The sequence below is a fragment of the Microtus pennsylvanicus genome, chromosome 21, assembly GCF_037038515.1.
Source record: "Microtus pennsylvanicus isolate mMicPen1 chromosome 21, mMicPen1.hap1, whole genome shotgun sequence".
NCBI lineage: Eukaryota > Metazoa > Chordata > Mammalia > Rodentia > Cricetidae > Microtus > Microtus pennsylvanicus.
The window spans coordinates 1,366,633-1,389,725 of record NC_134599.1 but is presented as its reverse complement, the minus strand read 5'-3'; the positions used below and the strand labels follow the sequence as shown (position 1 = coordinate 1,389,725).

The 23,093-nt window shown below is 49.8% G+C and overlaps 3 protein-coding genes across 9 annotated transcripts; 1 reads left to right on the top strand and 2 right to left on the bottom strand.

The window, feature by feature from the left end:
• The first annotated feature begins 5,248 nt into the window (after positions 1 to 5,248).
• Rarres2 (retinoic acid receptor responder 2) lies at positions 5,249 to 8,352 on the top strand. Of its 2 annotated transcripts, none has more exons than XM_075955228.1 (6): positions 5,249 to 5,371; positions 5,806 to 6,006; positions 6,192 to 6,296; positions 7,725 to 7,820; positions 7,997 to 8,118; positions 8,248 to 8,352. In XM_075955228.1, exons 2-5 carry the CDS (start codon positions 5,827 to 5,829, stop codon positions 8,105 to 8,107), a joined length of 492 nt encoding a protein of 163 aa, XP_075811343.1. In that variant the 5' UTR covers positions 5,249 to 5,371; positions 5,806 to 5,826; the 3' UTR covers positions 8,108 to 8,118; positions 8,248 to 8,352. The 2 variants fall into 2 exon arrangements, with proteins under 2 accessions (XP_075811343.1, XP_075811342.1); XM_075955227.1 differs by lacking the exon at positions 5,249 to 5,371 and adding an exon at positions 5,378 to 5,516.
• On the bottom strand, positions 6,999 to 13,746 carry Lrrc61 (leucine rich repeat containing 61). Of its 5 annotated transcripts, none has more exons than XM_075955223.1 (3): positions 13,258 to 13,723; positions 11,756 to 11,851; positions 6,999 to 9,777 (listed from the first exon to the last, which is right to left on the bottom strand). In XM_075955223.1, exon 3 carries the CDS (start codon positions 9,669 to 9,671, stop codon positions 8,892 to 8,894), a length of 780 nt encoding a protein of 259 aa, XP_075811338.1. In that variant the 5' UTR covers positions 9,672 to 9,777; positions 11,756 to 11,851; positions 13,258 to 13,723; the 3' UTR covers positions 6,999 to 8,891. The 5 variants fall into 5 exon arrangements, with proteins under 5 accessions (XP_075811338.1, XP_075811337.1, XP_075811340.1 ...); XM_075955222.1 differs by having other exon boundaries at positions 13,425 to 13,723; XM_075955225.1 differs by lacking the exon at positions 13,258 to 13,723 and adding an exon at positions 12,026 to 12,165.
• Positions 13,747 to 18,744: 4,998 nt separating this feature from the next.
• Positions 18,745 to 22,837, bottom strand: Atp6v0e2 (ATPase H+ transporting V0 subunit e2). 2 transcript variants are annotated; one of them, XM_075955742.1, is made up of 4 exons: positions 22,623 to 22,837; positions 21,171 to 21,218; positions 20,482 to 20,595; positions 18,745 to 19,801 (listed from the first exon to the last, which is right to left on the bottom strand). In XM_075955742.1, the coding sequence occupies exons 1-3, from the start codon at positions 22,814 to 22,816 to the stop codon at positions 20,502 to 20,504; spliced, it is 336 nt and encodes a 111-aa protein (XP_075811857.1). In that variant the 5' UTR covers positions 22,817 to 22,837; the 3' UTR covers positions 18,745 to 19,801; positions 20,482 to 20,501. The 2 variants fall into 2 exon arrangements, with proteins under 2 accessions (XP_075811857.1, XP_075811856.1); XM_075955741.1 differs by having other exon boundaries at positions 18,745 to 20,041; positions 22,623 to 22,836.
• Between the last annotated feature and the right edge of the window lie 256 nt (positions 22,838 to 23,093).

The following is a 23,093-nucleotide window of genomic DNA, read 5'->3' as shown; positions in this document are numbered from 1 at the left end:
GCAACCACTTTCCAATTCTCAAACCCTTCACAGGGTCACATTCGGCTTTTCTCCTTGGCAAACCCCTCAGTTTCCTGCAAGAGAGAGGCTGCCCCTCACTGTGTGCTAACAAAGACAGTCTCGTCTGCTGAAGGTCAGACTCTACCTCTTCTCTGCGTTTAACATTTTTAGTGCCAAAACCCAAGCAAGGCATCTATGGCCCCCTGGCAACCCAGGCCCTTCACATGGGTCTCCTTTCTCTCACCCCACAGCAGCCCCCAGGCCCCGCCCCTCTCTCTCAGGCAGCCATGTCTCTCATTCTCTGTCCCCTTCCCTCACTTTTCTCTGTCTTTCTCCGACACAGTCTGACCTCCAGGCCAATTCTCCATTCGGTCACACCAGGAATCCAACACAGCCAAAATGTCAGAACAAGGCGGCTCATGAGACCTCCCTCAGAGGGGCTCTGATTAGGTCTCAGGGGCTCCAGCGGTCCCACTCTGTCTCCTCTTGAGACTCTTGGTCGAAGGTTCCAGGAGCTTTCCACAGGCCATGAAAACTGCTTGGATGAGAGCCCCCCCCAACACACACACACACTGGCCCCACAGTCTCTGAACTACCGGAAACATACAAGAATGGGGATGTCTCTCCTACTTTTCCGACCTGTTTGGTCAATTTGAAACCTGAGGGACATCTCCAGGTAGCCTAATTTGACCCATTTTTACCTTGGTTGCACACCCATCATGGGTTCCAAACTGCAACAAAGGCCACATGCTTAGCTGTCTGTGGGCTAATAGAGCTTCATTTGGGAGACCTCAGGCGGTCACAGTTATTCAGCTCTTGGTCCAAATCTGGCCTCAATATATATTGGACAATGGCCACTGCTAGCCTGGATTTGGAACTGTCAAATTTCAGTATCTAAATTGATTTAGATAACTTTATAAAATGGAATGGAGACTGATCTAAGCCCCCCACCGCCACTTTTAACTCCCAGCTCACCCTAAGCCTTTCATCCCTGCCACTCCGCTCCAGATGCCACCAGATCCAGAAACAAAATGCCTGCCATTTCTACTGGATCTCCAAGCCTGTTTCTCTTAACCGAGACAGGATAATCTCTCTGCTCTTGACGATCCTTTGCCTTATGTCTATTGTCTGCTTTTGTTCTGCCCCGCCAAGCCCGGATATTCTTGCTTGTATTTTTATATGTAGTTTTCTGTTTGGTAGTCTCTAGGTTACAGATATTGATGTTATTGGTAACTTGACATCTTCCTAAGAGAACAGATATTTGCTAAGCTTTTCGGGTTGTCTGCTTCCATCTGCAGGTGGAATGAGAGCAAACTGGTGATGGATAGAGAAGACCCTCTGTCTAAAATCCGCTTGGTGATAACTCCAGCTGTGCCTGCCTAAAATACTCACAGCTGGGCTTTAAGATAGGCAAGGTCAGCTGGGCAGTGGTGGCGCACGCCTTTAATCCCAGCACTCGGGAGGCAGAGGCAGGTGGATCTCTGGGAGTTCGAGGCCAGCCGGGTCTACAAGAGCTAGTTCCGAGACGGGCACCAAAGCTACAGAGAAACCCTGTCTTGAAAAACCAAAAAAAAAAAAAAAAAAGATAGGCAAGGTCCTCAATCCACCTGAGTAGCCGGGCACTCCTCCCAACTGCGTGCAATTAGACCCTAATTATACAAGACCACAAGGTTTTCTGGGTGCACAGGCTACAATCTGAAAAAGTGGGGAGGTAGTCCACCCTTGCAACAGTGAAAAAGCTGTTATATATACTATAAAAAAAGAGATGTGTATGTTATAGTTTTTGTCTCTTTAAGAGGCAAGCCATGCCCACTCCCAGCAACCCCTGCTCTCCTCTCCCCGCAATCTTGGATCTCTCACTGTCCCCTCCTGGCACGTGTGCTTCCCTCTCTCTGCTTCCCCTCTTCTTTGTCTCTTTCTCCTCTTCTTTTCTTTCTTTTTCTCTCTCCTCTAAGTAATAAATATCCAATTCTATTCTGTACAATGTGTTTATGTGCCTTCTACTGCCTCCTGCTCACACCTGCCCACATGGTGGGACCAGCCTGCTCAGCCACTTGCCGCTGGGAATCTGCACCAGGCGGGACCTCTGGGAACGGGCAGCTGTCTCTGTCTGGGATTGGCTGCTCCCAGAGCCTGCTGCTTGCCGCCACATGGCCCACCGGGGACCCGCCAGCATTTTTTTAAAAAAAATAATAAAATACTGAGTAAGGGCTCCAAATGTCGCCTAACACCTCCCCTTAGAAAAATTTCTTAGGATGAATGGTAAGTTTATTTGTTACTGTTATGTCTCATGGTATTTAAAATTTTTAATCTGGAGAAACTTATATATATTAAAAAATTAAATGTAATTTTCTGAATACTTTCCCCTCTTCTTGGCTTTGTTCCCCCATTCAAGGTGATGGATATCTTTGAAGCTCTTGCTGAAACGTAAACTTGATCACAGGATCTGTGAGACCACTGGAGGTGTGGTTTAAAAAGGTGTAAAATTTCTTTCTTTTTTTTAAAAAATATTTATTTATTTATTTATTATGTATACAATAGTCTGTCTGTGTGTATGCCTGCAGGCCAGAAGAGGGCACCAGACCTCATTACAGTTGGTTGTGAGCCACCATGTCGTTGCTGGGAATTGAACTCAGGACCTCTGGAAGAGCAGGCAATGCTCTTAACCTCTGAGCCATCTATCTCTCCAGCTCCCCCCCCCAACCAGACACACTATTAACATCCCAGTCACACTAGCCACATGTGAGTAGAAAAAGCTACTGAGCAGTGGGCATGTATACCTTTGTTCCCATTGTGTTCTTGACTGTGGGTGTGACCAGCTGCTCCGAGACCCTATCTGACTACCCACAGTGACGGACTATCACCTGGAACTGCACACGGAATTGTTTTTCTCAGGGTGTTTTAGCACAGCAGCAGAAGCAACACTGGTCACCATCTCTCATCTCTGCTCACTGACAGCTGCAGACTGAAATGCCAGTGGTGGATTCTCGGGCCTGAAGATCTTGCTGGTACCCTTAGAGCACAAGGTATAGGAGCCCTTAGCTTTATATGAAAAATCCTGGCAAGGTGTGAACAACATATGGAGGTTAATCATTAAGAAAAAAACAATTGAATCCCAGTAGCCCAGCTATTTTAAATTCTTTCAACCTTATTGTCGGGAGATGTGTTCACAGGTCTCAGAGTGCATCACAGCTGAAACAAAGCTTTGAAAATAACAAAGTTAGACTAAGATGCTTTGGTTAAATAACTTTGAGGTGAAAAACCCAAGAAGACAATGTAAATTTTTAGAAAGACACATAGTTATCAGACCATCCTACAGATGTGACTAGAGGAGGCATTGATGGCTCGGTGACGAGTGTGGCCTGGGCGGACTACATGCTGACCAAGACTCCTCAATATGCGCGGCCCTTGCATCTATTTAAACCTGAATTCATGGACTGTGGAGACGCTCAGTGGTTAAACACTGGACATTCTTCCAGAGTACCGAGGTCTGGTTCCCAGCACCCACACCGTGGCTCACAGTCTTGTATATCTCTAGTTCTAGATGATCTGACTCCCTCTTCTGAACTCTGTGAACTATAGGCATGTACATGTGGTATAGAGACACACATGGCCAAAACATTCATATACAAAAATAACAAAATACCTTTTTAAATTTTAATCTAAACTTTATGTCAATATCTGGAAGACAGACTCTCAGGTCACTATAGCTCTTTATCCTCTTCCCAATATGGCCACATCGAGTAAATCTTTTTCTGCTTTCACTATTACTGTCTGTGTAACTGGGGACTTACAACAGAGCCTAGCTTAATGGGCCTGAGACGGACCACACTTTGGCCCTAAGGTCTCTGATAACAAACCTTAGGGAATAAAGGGAACCGATAATGCTACACAGTCCCAGGCTTTTCCCATTTGCTCAAGGTGCCCAGAAGCTGAGCCAGTGTTTGGACACGTCACTCCTTCCTTTTTGGGTGTCAGCAGACCGTTCTGTCCTACGTGAAGGCTCCTAACACTCCAACAGCCCTATGAGACCTGTAGTCACGTCACTTAGGACGGCGCCTCAGGAATGACCAGGCAAAGTAGCACTTGAGCCAACAAGGATGGCAATCCTGCAGGAGTCTTCCCTGCTCAGGGTGCATGCTGGAAAGTTTACTGATAGGAGAGGCTCAGCTAGGGATTTCCAGCACCCTGGAAAGAAAGGGCAGCTCTGGGCAACTGGGACTGTAAAATTACGTTCTGGAGCCCAACAGTCCTTCTGCTCAGGGGAATGGTCCTTCTGGCCAGCAGAGACCTGGAAGGCTTCTCAACCTCAAGCAGTAAGGTCTGCACTTGCTCAAATCTTTGGCCATCTAGCTGGAGTCGGGGTCAAGGGTCAAATGGCAGTTCAGGGGAGACACTGGGTCTACATGTGGAGATCTGGGGGTGGGGGTGGGTCCGTGGAGTAAGGCTGCAGGCAGGACTGCAGAAGGGAGGGTCCACTTGGAGCCTCTGCAAGGGAGAGACTGATACCAGGCAAAGTTAGGCCTATGTGAGTGAGTGAGTGGGTGAGTGAGTGGGTGGGTGAGTGAGTGAGTGAGTGAGTGAGTGAGTAGGTGGGTGGGTGAGTGAGTGAGTGGGTGGGTGAGTGAGTGAGTGAGGGATTGAGTGAGTAGGTGGGTGAGTGAGTGAGTGAGTGAGTGAGTGAGTGAGTGAGTGAGTGAGTGGGTGGGTGGATGGGTGGGTGAGTGAGTGGGTGAGTGAGTGAGTGGGTGAGTGGGTGGGTGGGTGGGTGGGTGAGTGAGTGAGTGAGTGGGTGAGTGGGTGGGTGGGTGGGTGGGTGGGTGAGTGAGCCATCATGAAAGAGGCGACAGGAGAGGGATGCCTGGAGGGAGATGAAGGCAGTAGCCAGTGACACAGCAGTTCTCCCACTGCACACAAGACAAGCTGAAGCAATAAACCTGCTGCCTTGGTACCAAAGGAGCCTCAGTTTCCCCACCTGTGGCTTTCTAGTGGAAGATCACCTGTTCAAGCAGGGTTCTTCCAGAAGTCACTCTTCGGGTGACCAAGGTCATGTGCTGGAAGGGAAGAGCTGTCTGATACTAGAGAACCCAGGGCCGGGTTGGGGCAGGGGTAAAAGGACCCACTGCTGGGGACAGTGGTCTTGATGGCAGCTGAAACCCTGGTGCGGGGAGGGTTAAGCATGTTGCAGTTCCCACCCTCCCTGAGCTGGCATGTCCTCCCACATTTACGTCTTCTGAAAAATATTCAGCCTGCAGCCTGTCTTATTTGGTGCTCCAGGCCCTCCCCTCCCCCTCCTTTGGCCCAATCCAAGAGGAAGGTCAGGGGACTTTGGGAAACGGGAAACTCCAAAACTCCGGACTCTGGGAGAAGGGTCAGTGGGGAAAGGCGGGGCTGTGGGGACCAAGAGAGAGGAGAAAGGGAGATGAGAGGGTGAGAGGGGACAGCTTCCAGGGAGCTGCTCCAGGGACCACACAGGGAAAGGCCTTGCTACAACAACAAACCTGATATTCTTCAAGGTACCAGAGAGGGCCTGGGGATTTGGGAGATGTGGGGAAGACCCAGAGGAAGGAGGAAATGGCCCAGAAAAGAGGCTATAGTGGTCATAGCCAGCAGGACTACTTGCTGGGGCTGTTGGCAGGGAACTCTAAAACTTTGCGGGCACCAGGGAACAAGGCCTTGCAGAGTAGAAAGGGCTAGTTGGATTAGTAGTGGGAAGGGGCGCCTCTGGCCCCAGGAGTAGGTCAGGGGAGGTGCCCCCCACTCACTCCAGCTCTAAGAGCTGAAGACTACATACCGTCTTTGCAGCACCAGGACTGAGGTGGAACCATGAAGTGCCTGCTCATCCCCCTGGCCCTGTGGCTAGGCATGGTGGGCATCCACGGGACAGAGCCGGAGCTCAGCGAGACACAGCGCAGGGGCCTGCAGGTGGCCCTGGAGGAGTTCCACAAACACCCACCTGTGCAGTGGGCCTTCCAGGAGACCAGTGTGGACAGCGCTGAGGAAACGGTTAGTACTGTGGCTGGCAGGGAATGGAGGGCTGAAGCCCTGGACACCAGCGATATCCAGAAAGCTTTCCTGGGAAAGGCCACCAGTCAGACGTCCTCCTAGGCTGTGCCAGTTCTAAGTTACGGTGTTTGGGGGAGGAGAACGTCACCCAGGAATTACCTGCTGGCCTTCTTGTCTATCTGTAGATCTTCTCAGCGGGCACCTTTGTGAGGTTGGAATTTAAGCTCCAGCAGACCAGCTGCCTCAAGAAGGACTGGAAAAAACCCGAGTGCAAAATCAAACCAAATGGGGTGAGTGAAGGGGCTCTTTTGATGGGACAGGCTGCCTGGGTATGAACTGGAGCCCCGAGAAGCTATGCTCCTCGCTGGGGGCTGTCTACAAGGAAGAGGGAAATCTCTCCATGGGGGGGGCACTTTCTGACTCTTCTAAGAGCTTCTCTCTGGAGCTTATCCTGTACACCAGCCAGGCTACAGCCAGTTCATCACGGGTTCAGTCATCAGCCACCCTGCAGGTGACACTGCTACTATACAGTTACCTCTGAGCTGAAGGTGCAGCACTTTGGGTTACGGTTCTTGCTGTCTAACAGCTTTGTGGGGGGTCACTGAAGGTCCTGGTTCCCTTCATCAGTTAAGGCAAGGGACTGGGTTATACTGGTGATTTACAGGGTCTTTTATTCATATCAGATCTTAAGGTGGAAACATAAATATGAGGACAAGGTGGTAAAGGCCCTTGCTGGACAAGCATGAAGACCTAAGCTTGGATCCCCAGCACCCATATGAGAACAGTCGGGCACGGCTATACACGCCTCTAACTCCTGAACAGTAGTGGGCAGAGACACGAGGATACTCAAGGCTAACTCCAGGTTCAGTGAGAGATTTTGTCCCAAGGGAATAATAAAGCAGAGTGATATAGGACACCCAAACGCCCTTGCCTGACATAACACACACACACACACACACACACACCAGAGGGAAACAGAGACAGACACCATCTGGAGAGGATTCTTGCCTTTATACATGTTTGCACATTCACACAGGCACTTGTGAATACACCCATGCAGTGTACTGCATATGAGCAGTTCACACACGCATGATCACACAGGAGTGATCTCTGCACAGGTACTGCAGTCTGCAGGCAAGGCAGGGTAGCATATACTTGAAAGTCCAGCATTGGGGAAATTAAAGCAGGTGGACCACAAGTTCTAGATCAGCCTGGGCTATTTCTTAAAGTAGTGTCCAAAGACAAGAACTTGTAAGAATCTCCCATCCCAGGGTAAGCTGCATGTCTATCTGGCTTGCACATCCCCCTGCTCCTTGGATTAGTTATATCTCTGCTGCTGTGATGAAACACCATGACCAAAACCAACTATAGTAGGAAAGGTTTGTCTTCTGGTTCCAGAGGGATAAAAGTCCATCATGGCAGGGAGACATGGCTACCAGCAGGCATGGGAGCCAGAGCAAGAAGCTGAGAGCTCACATTCTCAAAAGCAAGCAGGAAGCAGAAAGAGTGAATTGGGAGTGGTATAAGGCTTTAAACTCTCAAAGCCTGTCCCAGTGACATACTTCCTCCATCAAAATCAAACCTAAACCTTCCTCCGACTGGAGGTATTCAAATCCTCTAGGGTATTCATCCTCTAGGGATGCCAAGCAGGCCAGTCCCCACCCTGACACTCAGGCTCCCCTCACTCCTTTTTCCTTCTCTCATACTCTCCTCCCCAGAGAAAGCGGAAATGTCTGGCCTGCGTCAAACTGGACACCACGGGTAAAGTTCTGGGCCGGATGGTCCACTGTCCAACAATGAGGCAAGGGCCTCAGGTAAGAAAGGTCAGAGGTTAGGGAGAGGGCTGGAGACAAACCAGGCGAGGGTCTGTGTGATAAGAACTGGAAGTGGGAAAGGAGAGTTGGGCGGGGGGGTGGCTGAGACCTTCCCCTGGGGCTGCGGCGATGCCTCTCCTTCCAGGCACTGCTACAGCAGACACTGGTTCTAACAGGAATCTCAGGAGTCCCAGTGCAGTAAGGTAGCGCAGAGTGGCGAGGACCCCCGTGGCAACCACTTCTTCCCTGGACAGTTTGCCTTCTCCAGGGCCCTGAAACCCAAATAAGCCCTGGACAGGTAGGTTATTGGGAGGGGAGAGAGAGCCCCTGGCATAAACTGGGCTATGGGTTTTGTTTGAAACTTGAAGGAAAGCTAGTATCAAGCCAACACAACCTCCCTTACACACATCTGGTTTCCCTTCTCCAGAGCTCCGCCTTCCTGAGCTGCCGTGGCAAAACCCAGTGGAAGGACACCAGCTCCCAAAGATTTCATACTCCAAGCGAATAAAATTGCTGGTCTGTTCCGTCCCAACCGTGTGTTTGTTCTTTCCTCAGTCCAACCTGTACATATAAGAAAAGCTCAAAGATTTGAGTATGTGTGTCCCCACTCTTCCTTCCTGGTACCAGGAAGGAGCAGGGAGGGTAACTGCAGGGGTCCCCTACAGGACCAAAGCAGAGGTATGGAAGACCATGCTTTTGCTGAGGAAGAGACAAGAAATGGCACAAATGAGCAGAGAACTGTTTAGTAAGAGTTAGCAGGTGGCAAGTAACATTACCCACAAAGCCTCAGGCTTGGCACTAGCGAGAGCCCATGCTCAGCATGCCTGGGCCTAGCTGCAATATTTGCCAGATAGTGAGGAAATCTCTGACACCTGTTAGAGGCCACCCAGAAAGCATGCCCCTGCTTGGGTGGAAGGAGGGCAGGAAGTGTCCTCGGGGAGATGAAGGGTAGGAGTTAGGGTAAATGAGTTTGCAGGGTCAGTGAGCAGAGAAAAGCAGAGGCAAGGGCCTGGGGCAGGAAAGGGATGTCGGCGTCAGCAGGACGGTTAGAACACTGGCTACGAGGCACAATCAGAAGACAAAGGAAGATGCAGTTTCTGCAGGGTTCGGAGCCTGTTGGGCCTGGGCCAAGATGTCACTGGCCTGGCGGTCCAGGTCAAGACATTCCTGCAGTGTGTCCTGAAACTGCCGGCAGGCCTCTTCCAGAATGGAGCTGCTCCTCGTGGGCCAGGATTCCCAGTAGCCAGGTTCCACCCAGGGCTGGGCCTCTATGGCTCTGGGGCCTGGGCTGGAGCTGGGGCGCAAGGAGCTGTCCAGGTCTCGGCATAACTGGTACAGCTCACTGCCCTTCCCACTTACACGTTCCCCGTCTATGACTCTGAGGCCAGGCAGCAGCTCTCGAACCACAGCCCAATAGGAGGGACTGGCACACAGCGGGTTGCTGAGCCGGGCCAAAGGGTCCCGGAGTCTCAGGTGCTCCAGGCCCTGTAGCCCAGCCAGACACTGCAGCTGGCCAGGAGCAGCCAGCAGGTTGCCAGCAACATTGAGGCTCTGCAGGTTTTCACAGGCCGCCAGTGGCTCCAGCCCTGTCAGCCGATTATTGGAGACATTGAGCACAGCCAACTGGCGCAAAGACGCTAGTGGGCCCAGGTGGGTAAGTGCATTCCCCGATAGGTCAAGCCATTCAAGGCTCAGGCACTCCCCCAAACAGCCCAGGTCCACCAGGCCTAAACCCCGAAGTTTTAGCAATAGGATGGAATCAAGGGCAAACTCTCCAGAGCGGGACTTCAGCAGCTGGGGTGTGATGCTCAGCACCTCAGCCTCTCCTGGCTTCTCTCCAGGAGGCTCCATGACACTGATGATTCAGATGGCCTGGCCCTGGCGGTGCTGGTATAGTCACAGGGATGTGGTGTCTCTGGGCATCAGCTGGCTGCTCTCCCTCATCTCTGCCTGAGCCCTAAAGAGAGACAAACAGTCAGGTCAGCCTCTCCTGAGCATGTGTCCTGTGCTGCAGGAAACAGCAGGATGCCAGGCAGAGGGCACGAAGTGTTTGTGCTCGCTCACAGAAATCAGGAGTGTTAAACACGCAGGTGTGTCCCTTCCAGAGCGAGACAGAGAGGAAATGTATACCTGTTTTCTGCTCAGAAGGCTGGAAGTGGAGGTGGATAATAGCCTAGGCAGCCTCTGCGCTATCTGTATGACAGAGCTCACACCAGATCCTCCCCTGGGACCTTAGAGTGACGCATGTAGTCTATTTATAGAACTCATCTTAATGAAAGAGGTGACATGTACTTTGAGAAGAGTTTCAATGTAATTATGCCCTAAACGCTATTGTACACATGGGACTGTTACACCAAGAAATTTTTCCCAAAGTGTACTGTACATAAAAATGCCTAAAATAAACTGCCCGGTGTCAGACTTTAGAGGTTTGAACCAACAACCAGCTATTGAATCACATTAAACCAGGCTTTCTTCTTGCCTCACATGGATAGACACTCTCTGGTCATGGTGTTTGCAGAGGTCCCCACAACGCCAGACCCATTGGCCTTGATTCCTGGAGCTAATGGTTAAGAGTCAGGCAAGGCCTGAGATCATCAGGGCAGGACACAGCCCCAAGGAAGTGGCTCTGGCCAACTCCACTGGTCACTTCCATACTATATGAGTTTAGGACCCGGATTGCCAGTTTGGCTCTAATCTGGACTTCAAATAAAAATACTGGTACTTGACTTTTCTAGTAACTATTATGATATATTCCTTTATTAAAACTAAAGGTTCCTTTTTGAAAAGTTAACTTTTTTAATTGACTGGTTGGTTTGTTGATTTTTTGAAACAGGCTTTGAATTCTTAATCCTCCTGCTCTCCTCTACCCCACCCACCCCTGACAACTAGGATCATAGATTTATGCCACCACTTCTGGCTTAATTTTTTTTTTTAAAAAAAATAGACAGCAGGTAATTACCACCTTCCAGGCATGCAGACCCAATGAGAACACATTTTAACTTCTTTCGTTCACTCAAAAATGTTATTTCCGGGGCTGGAGAGATGGCTCAGTGATTAAGAGCACTGACTGCTCTTCCAGAGGACCCGGGTTCAATTCCCAGCACCCACATGGCAGCTCATAGCTGTCAGAAGATCCAGTTCCAGGGGATCTGACACCTTCTCACCAATGCACATAATAAAGTTAAATAAACCATAAAAAAATGTTATTTCCATTTTCCCAATGTTATCATTGAAATTAAGATGGTATCCAGAATATGTAGACCAGCTTGTACCTCCAGCTAGAGCTGTAAGGCCCGAGAGGTAGGAAGGCATTTGTCCTAAGTACAGAAGAAACTGAACTCAAGGAGGGTAGGACAGGGTGGAGGCTAACAGAGAAGCTACAGTGGGCTGGTTTCACGCTGTTGCTCCAACTCCAGGCCACCCCTATCCCACTCTCCCCAGCTCCCCAACAGTCTTTGGCTTCAGCATCACTTCCCAGGTCAGCATGATGGCAATGCTCACTGGGTGCTGGTATGTCATCATAGCCTAAAAGGACAAGAGGACCTTCCCCCTGCTTCTCCAGGAAAATGTGTCAACGGCTTTGGGCTTGTCTCATAAAACTCAGCGGCCACAGTGAATGAAGGTCCATGAGAGGGGACACTTGTAGAAGAACTGGGAAAACTCTGAGTGCAAAAGACCACCCATGGCCCAAAACTGTCCTTTTTTGTTTTGTTTTTGTATTTATTTATTTATTTATTTATTTATTTATTTAGGTTTTCCAAGACAGGGTTTCTCTATAGCTTTGGAGCCTGTCCTGAAACTCACTCTGTAGTCTAGGCTGGCCTCGAACTCACAGAGATCCACCTGCCTCTGCCTCCCAAGTGCTGGGTTTAAAGGTGTGCACCACCACTGCCCAGCCAAAGCTATTCTTGAATGCCAGAAGTGAGGAAATTTACCTCAGCTCTTATTTTATGACTGAAGATCCTGCAACCCAGACGTTGTCAACGAAGACAGCACAAGGCATTAAATCTCGCAACAGTGCCAACAAGAGTCTTGAAAAGAAAAAAAAAATTGCTTGTCAAAGCTGCAGCATAGAGTTCACCACAAAACCTTCACCCATAGACCTATGAGTCACTGGGGCACAAATTCCGTTCTGTTTCCAATTCCTGGTCCTATGTAAGTATTTTTTTTTAAATGCATGAAACACTATGGCCCTCAAGACATACATATGGGCAGCAGGAATGTCAGCACACGCCTGTAGCTGCAGCTGTGAAGGAGCAAAGCTCCTGACATGATACTCCAAGGCTGACAGCTCCTTACAGAGCCAAGCTGTTCGCGTGAGCACCGCCGGGGAAGCCGCCTTGACTCATGGTGGCTACTTCACTTTTTCATGCTCGAAATCACAGTGTGCCTGTACCTGGAGCCTTTGGGGGACAAGGGAGAAGATCTCAGTTACAGGCTAACCTGGACTAAGTATTTTTAAGAAAAAAGTAGTGGAAAGGGGAACATAATTCAGTGGCAGACAGTTGCCTGGTATATGCAATGTCCTGGGTTCAATTTTCAGCACCAAAAAAAAATACAAGAGTAACTAACTGTCTAGTTGACAAACTAAAGAAAACTTAGAAATATTAGCTGTAGACCTCTCACCTGGCATGTACAAGACCCTGGGAAGAGGAAGAAAGAAGAAAGGAGGAGGAGGAAAGAGGAGGAGGAAGAAGAGGAAGAGGGACAAAGAGGCTTCCTGATAATCCTATTTACTCACAAAGGTCTGCCCAGACTGAGTTTGCGGTTCTTTTTGAACAAACTTTCAGGCATGTTTTTACAGAAAATGAGAAGCTCCAGGAGTGGAGGGTGGTTACCTGGATACATACGGATGGGGACCTGAAACAGTGTATTGTCTAGAGTCTATCAATGCCCCAGGGAAGCCATATAATCATGAAACCTACATCCTACAGATGAAAAATCTTCTGGCCCCCGTTCAACCTAGACTAGGAGAGGTCTCAGCAAACGATGTGTTGTCTGATTAGATTATGATGTCCTCTCTATTATTTTGCCACTCGTTCCCAGGAGCTCGGAAAGAACCTTGCCTCCTAATTCTACCCCGTTGCACTCCACAAGCCCTCTTCAGCTCAACTCACCCTGGGCCTTCCAGTTCCACTGCGTACAAACTTGCCTGCCTCATCTGACTTTCCACACCAGCAGAAGGACGTGCTATGGTCTCCCACGCCACCCAAGGTTTTAGCCATTTGCTGAGAGATGTTTAAAATAACACTCAACCATCTTTTGAGCTCACACTGGCAAAAGTGACAAACAAACAAAAAAAACCACGGATAGTTCACTGCTGAAAGACTACCGAAGTCATTTCCACCCATTTTTGCCCCTCTAAGAGGCCGCACCCCATCTTCCTCTGTAGGCATTTTTGCCATCTGCATACATGGGTGACAAAACGTTCCCTCACCGTGAATAAACGTCAGACTCAGCCTTTCTTTCCGCCTTTCCCTCTCTCTCTCTCTCTCCAGCTGCTCTTTTTAAATAATCTATCACACGAGCAGAACCATTGTCGCTGTATATACCCAGCTGCTGTGACCGTGGGCAAGGGCGCCTGGCGACCGCGGCTGCACCCACCTCACGGGACGTTACCGGTTAAGACGGTTCCGTCAGTAACTAATCAGAGAGGTTTCTGGCGTTGAGGGCGTGACCACTAATAGCTGGCGGTTCCGGAAGGATCCAGCCTCCCGGGGCACGCGAAGAGCGCTGCGCTACTAAGCTTCCCGCGCAGGTCCGCCCATTCCGGAAGCTGCGATGGCCGGAAGGGGCGGGGATCCGTGATGGTTCAGGCGGGTGGGTTTGTCTGGCCGGGTGTGCAGTTATGCAGATACTCGACCAGAGATAATCCAGGTTCTTTGGGCTGAAAGCCACGGGCAGTGGTCCCGGGAGATTTTGCTCCGGTTCGTTTGGTCACTAGGTGCATGTAGCGGTGCGGCGTTACGTCATTAACGGATACGTGTTCGGTGACGTTCCCTGTGCCAGGCTGCAATTATTTTCTAATCCGTTAAAATGGTGCCGGTGCGTGCTCCCCACCCGCTCGTGGTGGCGCAGTCCTGCTCGCCGCTTTGCTCTGCAGACCAAAAGGACCACACAGTGACAAGAAGGACCCCTTGCACTCGGACGTCACCAGCACAAACTGCCACCTTTGCAAATGACATTGTCCGAGAAGTCACCGTAACTGGACGCAGGGGAGAATATCTTTCTCTTACTTTGTATTCACAGGCCACTTAAGAGATTTATACATTGAAAGGCAAACTCGTTCAGGAGCTAAGATTTTCTATCTCCTAAAGCTCCCCTGCCCTCAGACAAAGCAATTCCAGGTCAATCCACCCCTCTTTGCCTGGGCAAAATATAGACACATTTTTGTTTACGTTATTAATTTTTTTTGCATGCTATTACAGTTTTATGTCATTTGAACCTCTCTGTCATGGGTCAGCCAGGTTCCATCTTAAGAAGCCATCTTGTTACAAGATCAAAATAAGTTCATTCCTGTTTTCTGTAAAACTGAAGTCTTGATCTATTTTCTGGAATTTAACATGTTCCACACTTTAAACCCTGATAAGCTAAGATGTTCAGCCTGATAATTTTGAGCTGTTCTGCCAAGTTCCAAAGTCCTTGGAAACCCCCTAGCCTTGCAGTTTGGGGCTATAGAAAAACAACAACAACTCATTTTTCCTGTGTTCGGGGTTATTCTCTCAAACCCTGCTTTAGGGAAATAGCCCTGTCTGACAGAAAATAAAGCCTGCTTAATTCGACCAGAAAATTTAGATTGTTGGTCTTTACTCTTGTTCAGTGGGATCAACACATGCTTCAGAAATGGGAGTGTTCATTTCTCCATTCTACATCACACAGCATGTTCAAGTAAGAAATGTTAAGGGAAAATTGCCAAAGAGACCTCTTAAACCAGGCAGTGGTGGTGCACATCTTTAATCCCAGTACTAGCGATCCAGAGGTAGAGACAGGCAGATCTCTGTGAGTTCAAGGCCAGCCTGGTCTACAGAGCAAATTCCAGAACAGCCAGGGTCATTACACAGAGAAACTCTGCCTCAAAATATCAGAAAACAAAATCCCTCTTAAGACAGGAAGGAAAACTTTTCAAGAGGGAACTATCTGGAATAAAGATTTCCATGGTGGAGCACTTTCTAATGTGAGGCCCTGGCTCCCATCTTTACATGAGAGTCAGTGTTGTAGTAGGGGGAGAGAGGGCGCACTCAACTCCTAACACAGCGAGGATGATGGGAGATTTATAGCCCAGATGCAGGAATGGAGTGTGTGCATAGAAAATGGCCTAGTGATTTGGACTGCAAAAATATGCTCTCAAACATATTTAGACACTTATTTTTCTGACATCATCAACCCATTCTCTCATGCTTTAAATATTTTGACATTTTGCTTTTGAGACTTAAATCTTTAGCCCTGTCCCCTTACACTGTTTGTTTATGGCTTGTCTTTTTCCCAGTTAGAAGCCCAGTTCCCCAGTCTCTGTTTTCCTGCTGGTTTGTTCTGGCCCCTTCTTCTGTGTTCTTAGTTTCGCCGGTCTGTTCTTACAGCCGTCTGTTCTGTTCTAGTTGTCTGTCCCTACAGAATACCTGTCTCGTTCTATTTACAGTGTAAACTAGGTCTGATACTATTTTTCAACTTTTGAAGTGTGCACTTACGCAAGTTTTGACAAATATATTATCTGTATAACCACTACAGTCAAGATATGGGTTATGCCATCTCCCAGCTAACTGCCCCTACCCTAACTCCCACCTTATCCTCCCCAGTAACTGGTAATCTTGTTACTAAGGAGTAGATTACATTTTCCTAATCTCCCTGCCCTCCCTTGTTTTGTTTTGCTTTTTCAAGACAGGGTCTCACTATGTAGTCCTGGCTGTCCTGAAACTCACGGAGCTCCACTTGCCTCTGCCTCCAGAGTGCTGAGATTAAAGGTGTGCACCATTATGCCCAGTTTCTAGTGTCTTATGTAGCTGGAACTATATGCTATTGCTACTGTATGGATGCTCATGCTTCCTCGTGACCCCCATTCTTATTTTGAAATTGTTACCATTAGATGGTGACGCCTTCGGGAGGTGATTGTCTGGTCAGTGGAGCTCTGAATGGACTTAACACCCTAATGAAATGACCTGGAGAGCTAGCTTGTTCTTGATCGTGTGAAAGCATGTTAGAAGTCCCTGTGTATGAAGGAGAAGATGGCTCCTCCCTGGACACCAAATCAGTGAACTCTTGAACCTTTTAGACTGAAACCGTGAGAAAGTAACGTCTTTTGTTTATAAGCTACCAGCCCACAGTATTTTCTTAAAGCAGCTGTGCTGGGTGGCTTTATGCCAACTTGACACTAGCTAAAGTCATCTGAGAGGAGGGACCTTCAGGGAAGGGAAACACCTCCATAATATCCAGCTGCAGGGCACTTTCTTAGTTAGTTATTGATGTGAGCCAGTTGTGGGTGATGCCACTCCTGGGCTGCTGGTCTTGGTTCTGTAAGAAAGCAGGCTGAGCAAGTCTGTTGAGCAAGCCAGTAAGCAGTGCCCCTCCATGACCTCTGCATCAGCTCCTGCCTCCAGGATCCCACCCTGTTTGAGTTCCTGTCCTAACTTCCTTCACTGATGAGCTATGGATGTGGAAGTGTAAGCCAGATGAACCATTTTCTCCCCAACTTGCGTTTTGTCATAGTGTTTCATTATAGCAATGAAAACCCAAACTAAGCTAGCAACCAAAATGGACGAAAAGAGGTGTGTTCTTGAAAGTGTATCTGGTTTATTTTGCTCAGCCCAGTATATTTTTAGACTTATTTATGTGTATTAGTGTTTTTCCTATGTGTATGTCTATGTGCCACATTCCTACCTGGTGCTCATGAAGCTTAGAACAGGGCATTGAATGCCCTGGATTATTTCCCAGTCTTCAAAGGGTCGCCTCTGCCACACCCTCTGAGTCTGCATTCTTGTCTAGGGTGGTTTGTATTTCGTTTATTTTTATCACACACAAGAATCATTGTGCAGTCATTTGAACAGCATTTTGCAAGTGTCCCTCTTTCAAGTAGGGCCATTTGAGAGCATCATTACCCTGAAATCAGTGTCCCAGGCTTCAGGCAGTCTAAATGTCCCAGGGTATTGAGTTTCCACAATGAGTCAGTGTTCATACTGGTGATATCCCACTCTTGGGCTCCTGCCCATCCTGCTCTGTGTAACTGGCTTTGGACTCAGTGCAAGCCAGGAACCAAAGCCCCAAGGCTGCTTCTACTTACCAAATGCTTAGTGGCTCTGAATGGAAGGGTGCTAGACATTGAGGAGACTCTCTTAGGGAACCCCCAAGCTATGTCCTGTTGAAGGGGTTAAACTCTCTCACTCTTACCACTGAATTTAGGTTTCAGTTCTCTGAGAAGGGCAAAACAGGTGTCTCTCTCAACAAAGGGCTGTTTATGCACAATACCCTTACATTCAGGGACAAGAGAGAGAACAAACACAGGGCCTAAGTCAGCCTCACAATGTCTCTACCACTGGGTCATTGCCCAGTTTCTTGTTCACCGTAAATCCTGCACAGAGAAGTTTAGAGATCAAGTCGGGATCACATGCTTGTGACCTTTCTTAAACCCTTTCTGATTCCTCATGATGCCTGGTTAATTGTCAACTTGACAAGATTTAAAATTAGCCGAGGAGATGTGTCCCTAGACCTGTCTGTGAAGGTATGGATAACCAGAATTAACTGAAGGGAGAGACTGTCTTCAAAATGGGTGGCTGCTTCCAACTGGCTATCAAGTAAAAGCAGTGTCCCCTGGCTGTCCGTCCTTCTTCTTGAATGTGGGTCTACAGCTGCCGCCGCCATCTGACCTCTGTTTCTTTGGCCTGAACATCACTGGCTCTCCAGGCCTCCAGCACTAGGTTGGGACTGCTTAGGCATGCAGCTTTGTGGACTGAGCAGCGATGGCCTCTCTGTCACTCCAACATGTGGACAGCCTTTGTGACTACCCAGCCCACTGTGTAAGGCAGTCTAAGAAACCCCTTTACACATACACACACAGATCTTGTTCTCCAGGGACTACTGCTGAGCTTACTCTCCTTTACACACACACACACACACACACACACACACACACACACAGATCTTGTTCTCTGAGAACCCAGACAAGCTTACTCCTCATTGTCCTTAGAATTAGTCCAAGCCGGGTGGTAGTGGCACACTCCCTTAATCCCAGCACTCAGGAGGCAGAGGCAGGCAGATCTCAGTGAGTTTGAGGCTAGCCTGTTTTACAAAGTCAGTTCTAGGACAAATAGAGCACAGAGAAACCTGTCTCAAACAAACAAACAAATCAAAAAGAATCAGCCCAAACCCCTCTGCTGGCTCCAGGACCCCGAAGGTGAGTTTACCGGTTATTATTTATATTCCCAGTTCTTCCCCCTCCCCCGACCTCCACAGAAAAGACTTTAGCCCCCCCTTAAGCTACAGGCTCTGTCCTTGGAGTACCTGATTCTGTCCGCTGCCCTCCTCACCCCAGGCCGGCAGCCCAACAAACAGTCCCCAAGCTCAGATACTCAGGAAAAGGGAAAGTTCTGCTCAGCCATAGAGCCTGCTTTATGCACAGACACTGTGCTCTCTGTTTTCAGGGGGCAAAAGTCAGTGGTTGAAGTGCCACTGGACTAAGCCTTGGTCTTTGTCCTACTGGGCAGATGCTGGGCTAAGCATAGGGCAATCAGTAGAACCAGCCTCTCCTCTAGATCTCAAAAACGTGTGGGGTCCTCTGCAGCTAAGTCCCAGAAGTGCTGTCCCTTTTCCTTTTCCCAGAGCCACCAGTAAACAAACAGAAAACATCTGAACAGAGGGGACAGAAAGAGACAAACATAAAGTACGTGGCAGCTGGCAAAGCGAGCAGAGGCCAGAATTTGGCTACTAAGTCACAGTCTTGTATCACCACTGTTTATTAGACAGGAATCAGCTTTTCAACACACGTCATGCTCACCAGGCCCCACCCCACAGGAAGGCTTCAGGGGTTAAGGTAGGAAGGGAGAAGTTGCAACCAGCAGGCCCAGTGCCCAGGAATCCGAGCTATAGAGTATTCTACTGCCACTCCCAAAACAACCCCTACAAGGGGAGGAAGCCCAGATAAATAGTCAATAAATAATCAAGGCTGCTTTTTCTTTCCCCTGGGAACTCAGACAGCCACTGGCTGGGAACCAGGGACTGTGCAGGGCTCTGTCCTAGCTCTGGGAACTCAGGCAAGAATGTAAAATCCAAAGTCACCCTCTCAGAGGGGTGAGGGCGTGGGCTGGAGGAGTCCCCTGGGGTGCCCCCCCCCGGGGTGCCCCCCCCCGCCGTGGTCTGTATCCTCTGTCTTCCACTGTGCCTGGCAAAGAGTCAATGAGCTTGGGAACAGAGGGTCTCAGAAGCCAGGGAGGCACAGCCAATAGTAGCCCACAAACATTACCTTCTTGTCTGTCCCCCAATCCTAACTCCAGATCATTCCAATGCTCCTGGGACCAGCACTGGGATCTGCTCCACCACAACCCAATCAAGTGTAGCCTCCTGGAATGGCTGCACCCCAACTGAGCAGTTCTGGGGAGTGGGTGAGCTTATCTACAGAGGGAGAGGAAAGTGACTAGAACATTCCAAAGACACCACCTCCCTCCCATGCAGAGTACTTCACTGCTACAAAAGACTATATTTTCTATCTTGACCCAAAGTGCAGGATGGGGATTTGGTGTGACTATTTCTTTAAGATAGCAACACCTCCATGTTGTCTCATCTAGAAGTGTTTGAAACCTACAGAATAACCCACACCAGAGCAGGAGAAGGCCTGCGATGCCAATCCCGTATTTCACAAGGTACAAAGGTTCGAGTATCCTGGGCCACACGTCTCTTCTCCACAAAGGCGTATGTCCTTTCTGGGACTGGGATGAGTCCTGGCTTCTGCTCTCAGGGTGAAAACAGACCCCCAGCATGTCCAGATTCTCAGCCAGGATCTGCTTGGAAGAGAGAAAAAACTGCCAAGTGTGGGGATTTAAGCACAGGTTGGCCCAACTGAGCCGAGGCTTTCCCAAATGGAGCCCCCCAATGGCTGGGAAGTTGAAACCAGGCTGGTTCTGGGGTGTGGATCCCACAGAGCTGGCAGGGAGAGCACAGAAAGGTGGACTGACGGGCGGAGGCAGTGGGAATGCAGGGTCTCCAGGGGTATCAAGGCTGGGCCATCCACAGCAGCGCACCTGAAAAGCATATCACATTAAGGATCACCACCATCATCCCTTCATCTGCCCCTCCGGCTGGAAATCTCCTTCAAGCCAACTCCTTTCCTTACCTGGACCAGTTCACCCTCACCTCCCTCTGTCCAAGCTGGTCTCTTATTACCCATAGCCAGCCTCACCTGACCAACTTACAGATGGGTCTCATCCACACTCCTGTCCCTACCTGTGGTCTGGCAGTCCACAGCTGAGGCTGTATGTTTGCACCTCAGGAAGAAGCTTACTGAGGACAGGGACTGGGAACCCCAGCCTCCATCCCTCTTAGAGGCTAGCATAGTCTTTCATTTCCCTTGCTAAACAAACTAGTTCCTGAGTCCAGAGGAAGCCCCTGTGATGGTCCTGATCCCCTTCCTTCCCACGCAGGCCCCTCAGTTCACCCTCAAGTGAGTCCCCTCACTCAGTACCTGGGGCCAGAAGCCGCTGGTCACTCCCACAGGAAGCGCACGTACCAGATGGTCTCATTCTTCAGCTGTGGCCCAAACAGGGGATTTAGCTGGGCCAAGATGGCGATGAGCCAGCTGCCAAGGACAGCAGAGTGAGGGGACTGGGCACAGATGGGACCCATCTCACATACCAAGGGGAACTTGACTCCTCTCTTTCAAAGAGCATGCAGCTAATCCAACAGGTGGCAGGGCCTGTGTCCTGGCTGGCACGGCGAATTGGGCTTAGGATTTGTGGGTTTCGATGTGAGATGATTTAATTTTCTGTAAGTATGTAAGGTCCCTGAGCTGGTCCCCAGGTGAGGGTTCCTTGGGGGGCTTAAGGAGCCACCCTAGCATTGCCACACACCTCTGCTGCCCCCTAGTGGCTATACATTGGCTCTAGTCCAATCACCTAGGCATTCCTTAGTATGATGCCCTGATTTCTACGTCGCTTGCCGAGTCTAGAGTGGAGCACAAAAGCTGTGTTTGAACAACCAGTCTGGAGGATTCTGGTGCCCACACAGGAGCAGACACTACTGAGCTGGCCCAACTCATGTATCCCACAGCTCAGCTGGGGCAACACAAAGCCCATGCAACTGCCACCTGGGAGGCAGAGCCAGACGGCACTAGTGGTCACCACAGCCCCCGGCTCTTTGGGAAGGCATACTCACAAGAGGTAACAGCAGACAGCAGTGGCTACCAGCATGGTGATGATCACCCTGTAACAGCAGAAAGGAAAAGGCAGCCTTGGTACACAGGGCTAGAGAAAGAGCTCCCCGTGACAGCCTTCCTGGGGCTGAGATCCGTTCTGAGTAAGAATTACAAGATGAAGCATGAGACCATCAAAGGTCATCTACATCCAAGGTGTGTTGTAAATCTCTCCCTTCCCCTCTCTTCTCTGTCAGCAAACATGTCCCCATCTCAGTGCTGAAGAAGGCTTTGCTCAAGCTCCTCTTGTGGCAACCCACCATAGACTGGCCTCAGAATTCATCCAGCAACGTCAAAGAAAAGGACAGATCAGAAGATAGGGCAAGCAGCAAGGAGGTTGGGCTAGACTATTATAAAGAAAACAGCGTTTTGTACCCACTCAGAGAAGACCAACAATAGAGGCTTCCAACACAGCTTAAGACAGATGTGCTGAACAAGAAGGAGTTCACCAAGACTTTCGGAAGAGATGACACTGGTGTGCCTAGAGTAAAGTCGTGCAGCCCAGTTTAAATCTTTTTTAAGATGTATTTTTATTTTTACTTACATATGTGTGTATCGGTATGTGGCTATGTGAACATGTATGCTGGTGCCCCAAAGGCCAGAGAGGGCCTCAGAGCTCCTGGAGCTGTAGTTAAGACAGTTGTGAGTCTCCTAATGTGGGTGCCAAACTTTGGGCCTCTGGAAGAGGAGGGTCTCTGCTGAGCCATCTCTCCAGCCGCCTTCAGATGTGCAGGAATAAAGACAACGCCCATCTATGCCTAATCCAGGACAGAGCCCAAGGACTTCAAGGTGGCTGAAGAGGTTAGTGCCCGATCCTTCCTTTAGCATCAGGAGACAGCTCCGACCACTCCTGGCTGTGTACTGGGCAGTCAGTGCTGCGACAAAGGACCAGGGGCCAAAATGTGAGGGTGGACTGAGAGGCTAACCAGAGGAGGGACTGGTAAACGGTGCAGAAATCTGCTAGGAGCCTTCCAAAAATGAAGGGAGCTGAAATCATTCAGTATACACAATGTGCCCTGAGGGCAACCGTCACAACAGCCTTACAAAGCAGGTATTGCCACCGTCCCCATCTTCCTCAGTGAGGAAACTGAGACTTGGTATTTGCCCAGCGTCACAGAGCTGGCAAGGATGGCCCATTAGTGCCCACAGGTGGCTTAACCTACTGCGCTGGTGTGTGTGTGTGTTTGATCACATTCAAATGTCCCCTGACTTCAGAGTCTACCCTTTCACCAGGTCCTCCGGCCTGTTTCCTGGCTGCCTCGGTCCAGGTACAGATCTGGAAGAGGTGATGGAGAGGTGTTCCTGTGTGGTCATGAGCTGCAGGGTAGAAAGCGGGAGCCCCAGGGTAAAGAGGCGAGCCTAGTCAGGGCACAGGGAGTGTCCGCAGGGAATCGAGGCCTGCTCGTCTTTCTTACCCGCGGTTGGGTCCTTTAGGCACGAACCAGGGCCCAGCGATGCCGATGAGGCCCCAGAACGTGGTGAAGATGATGACTGGCAGGGCAAAGGAGTGTGCTGTCATGGCTGGGTGCGCGATGCTCTGGTGGGATGGTGTGGGTCGAGCGGCGGACTCTCCTAGCAGGTGCACGTCCTGGAAGAGGGCTGTGAGCATGCGCAACGGGATCCCAGTGGCGCAGGCTCTGGACCAAGCGAATCTGCGCTCGCGCATCTCTGAACGGGCCTGCACACCAGCTGTCACTCAGGGCCAAAGGCGGGGCTTCCGAGGAGTCCTTCCCTTGATTGGCTGAGTAGGATTTGCCCCGTCGCAGGTGGTTCCAGGATTGGGTTTGCTTTTTTCCTTTATTATTCCCACCAGGACGTAGTGGGTCACGCGTTGTGCTCTGGCAGCCCCGGGTGTCTGGGGACAAGGGGACTGGGTAGGAGGAGAC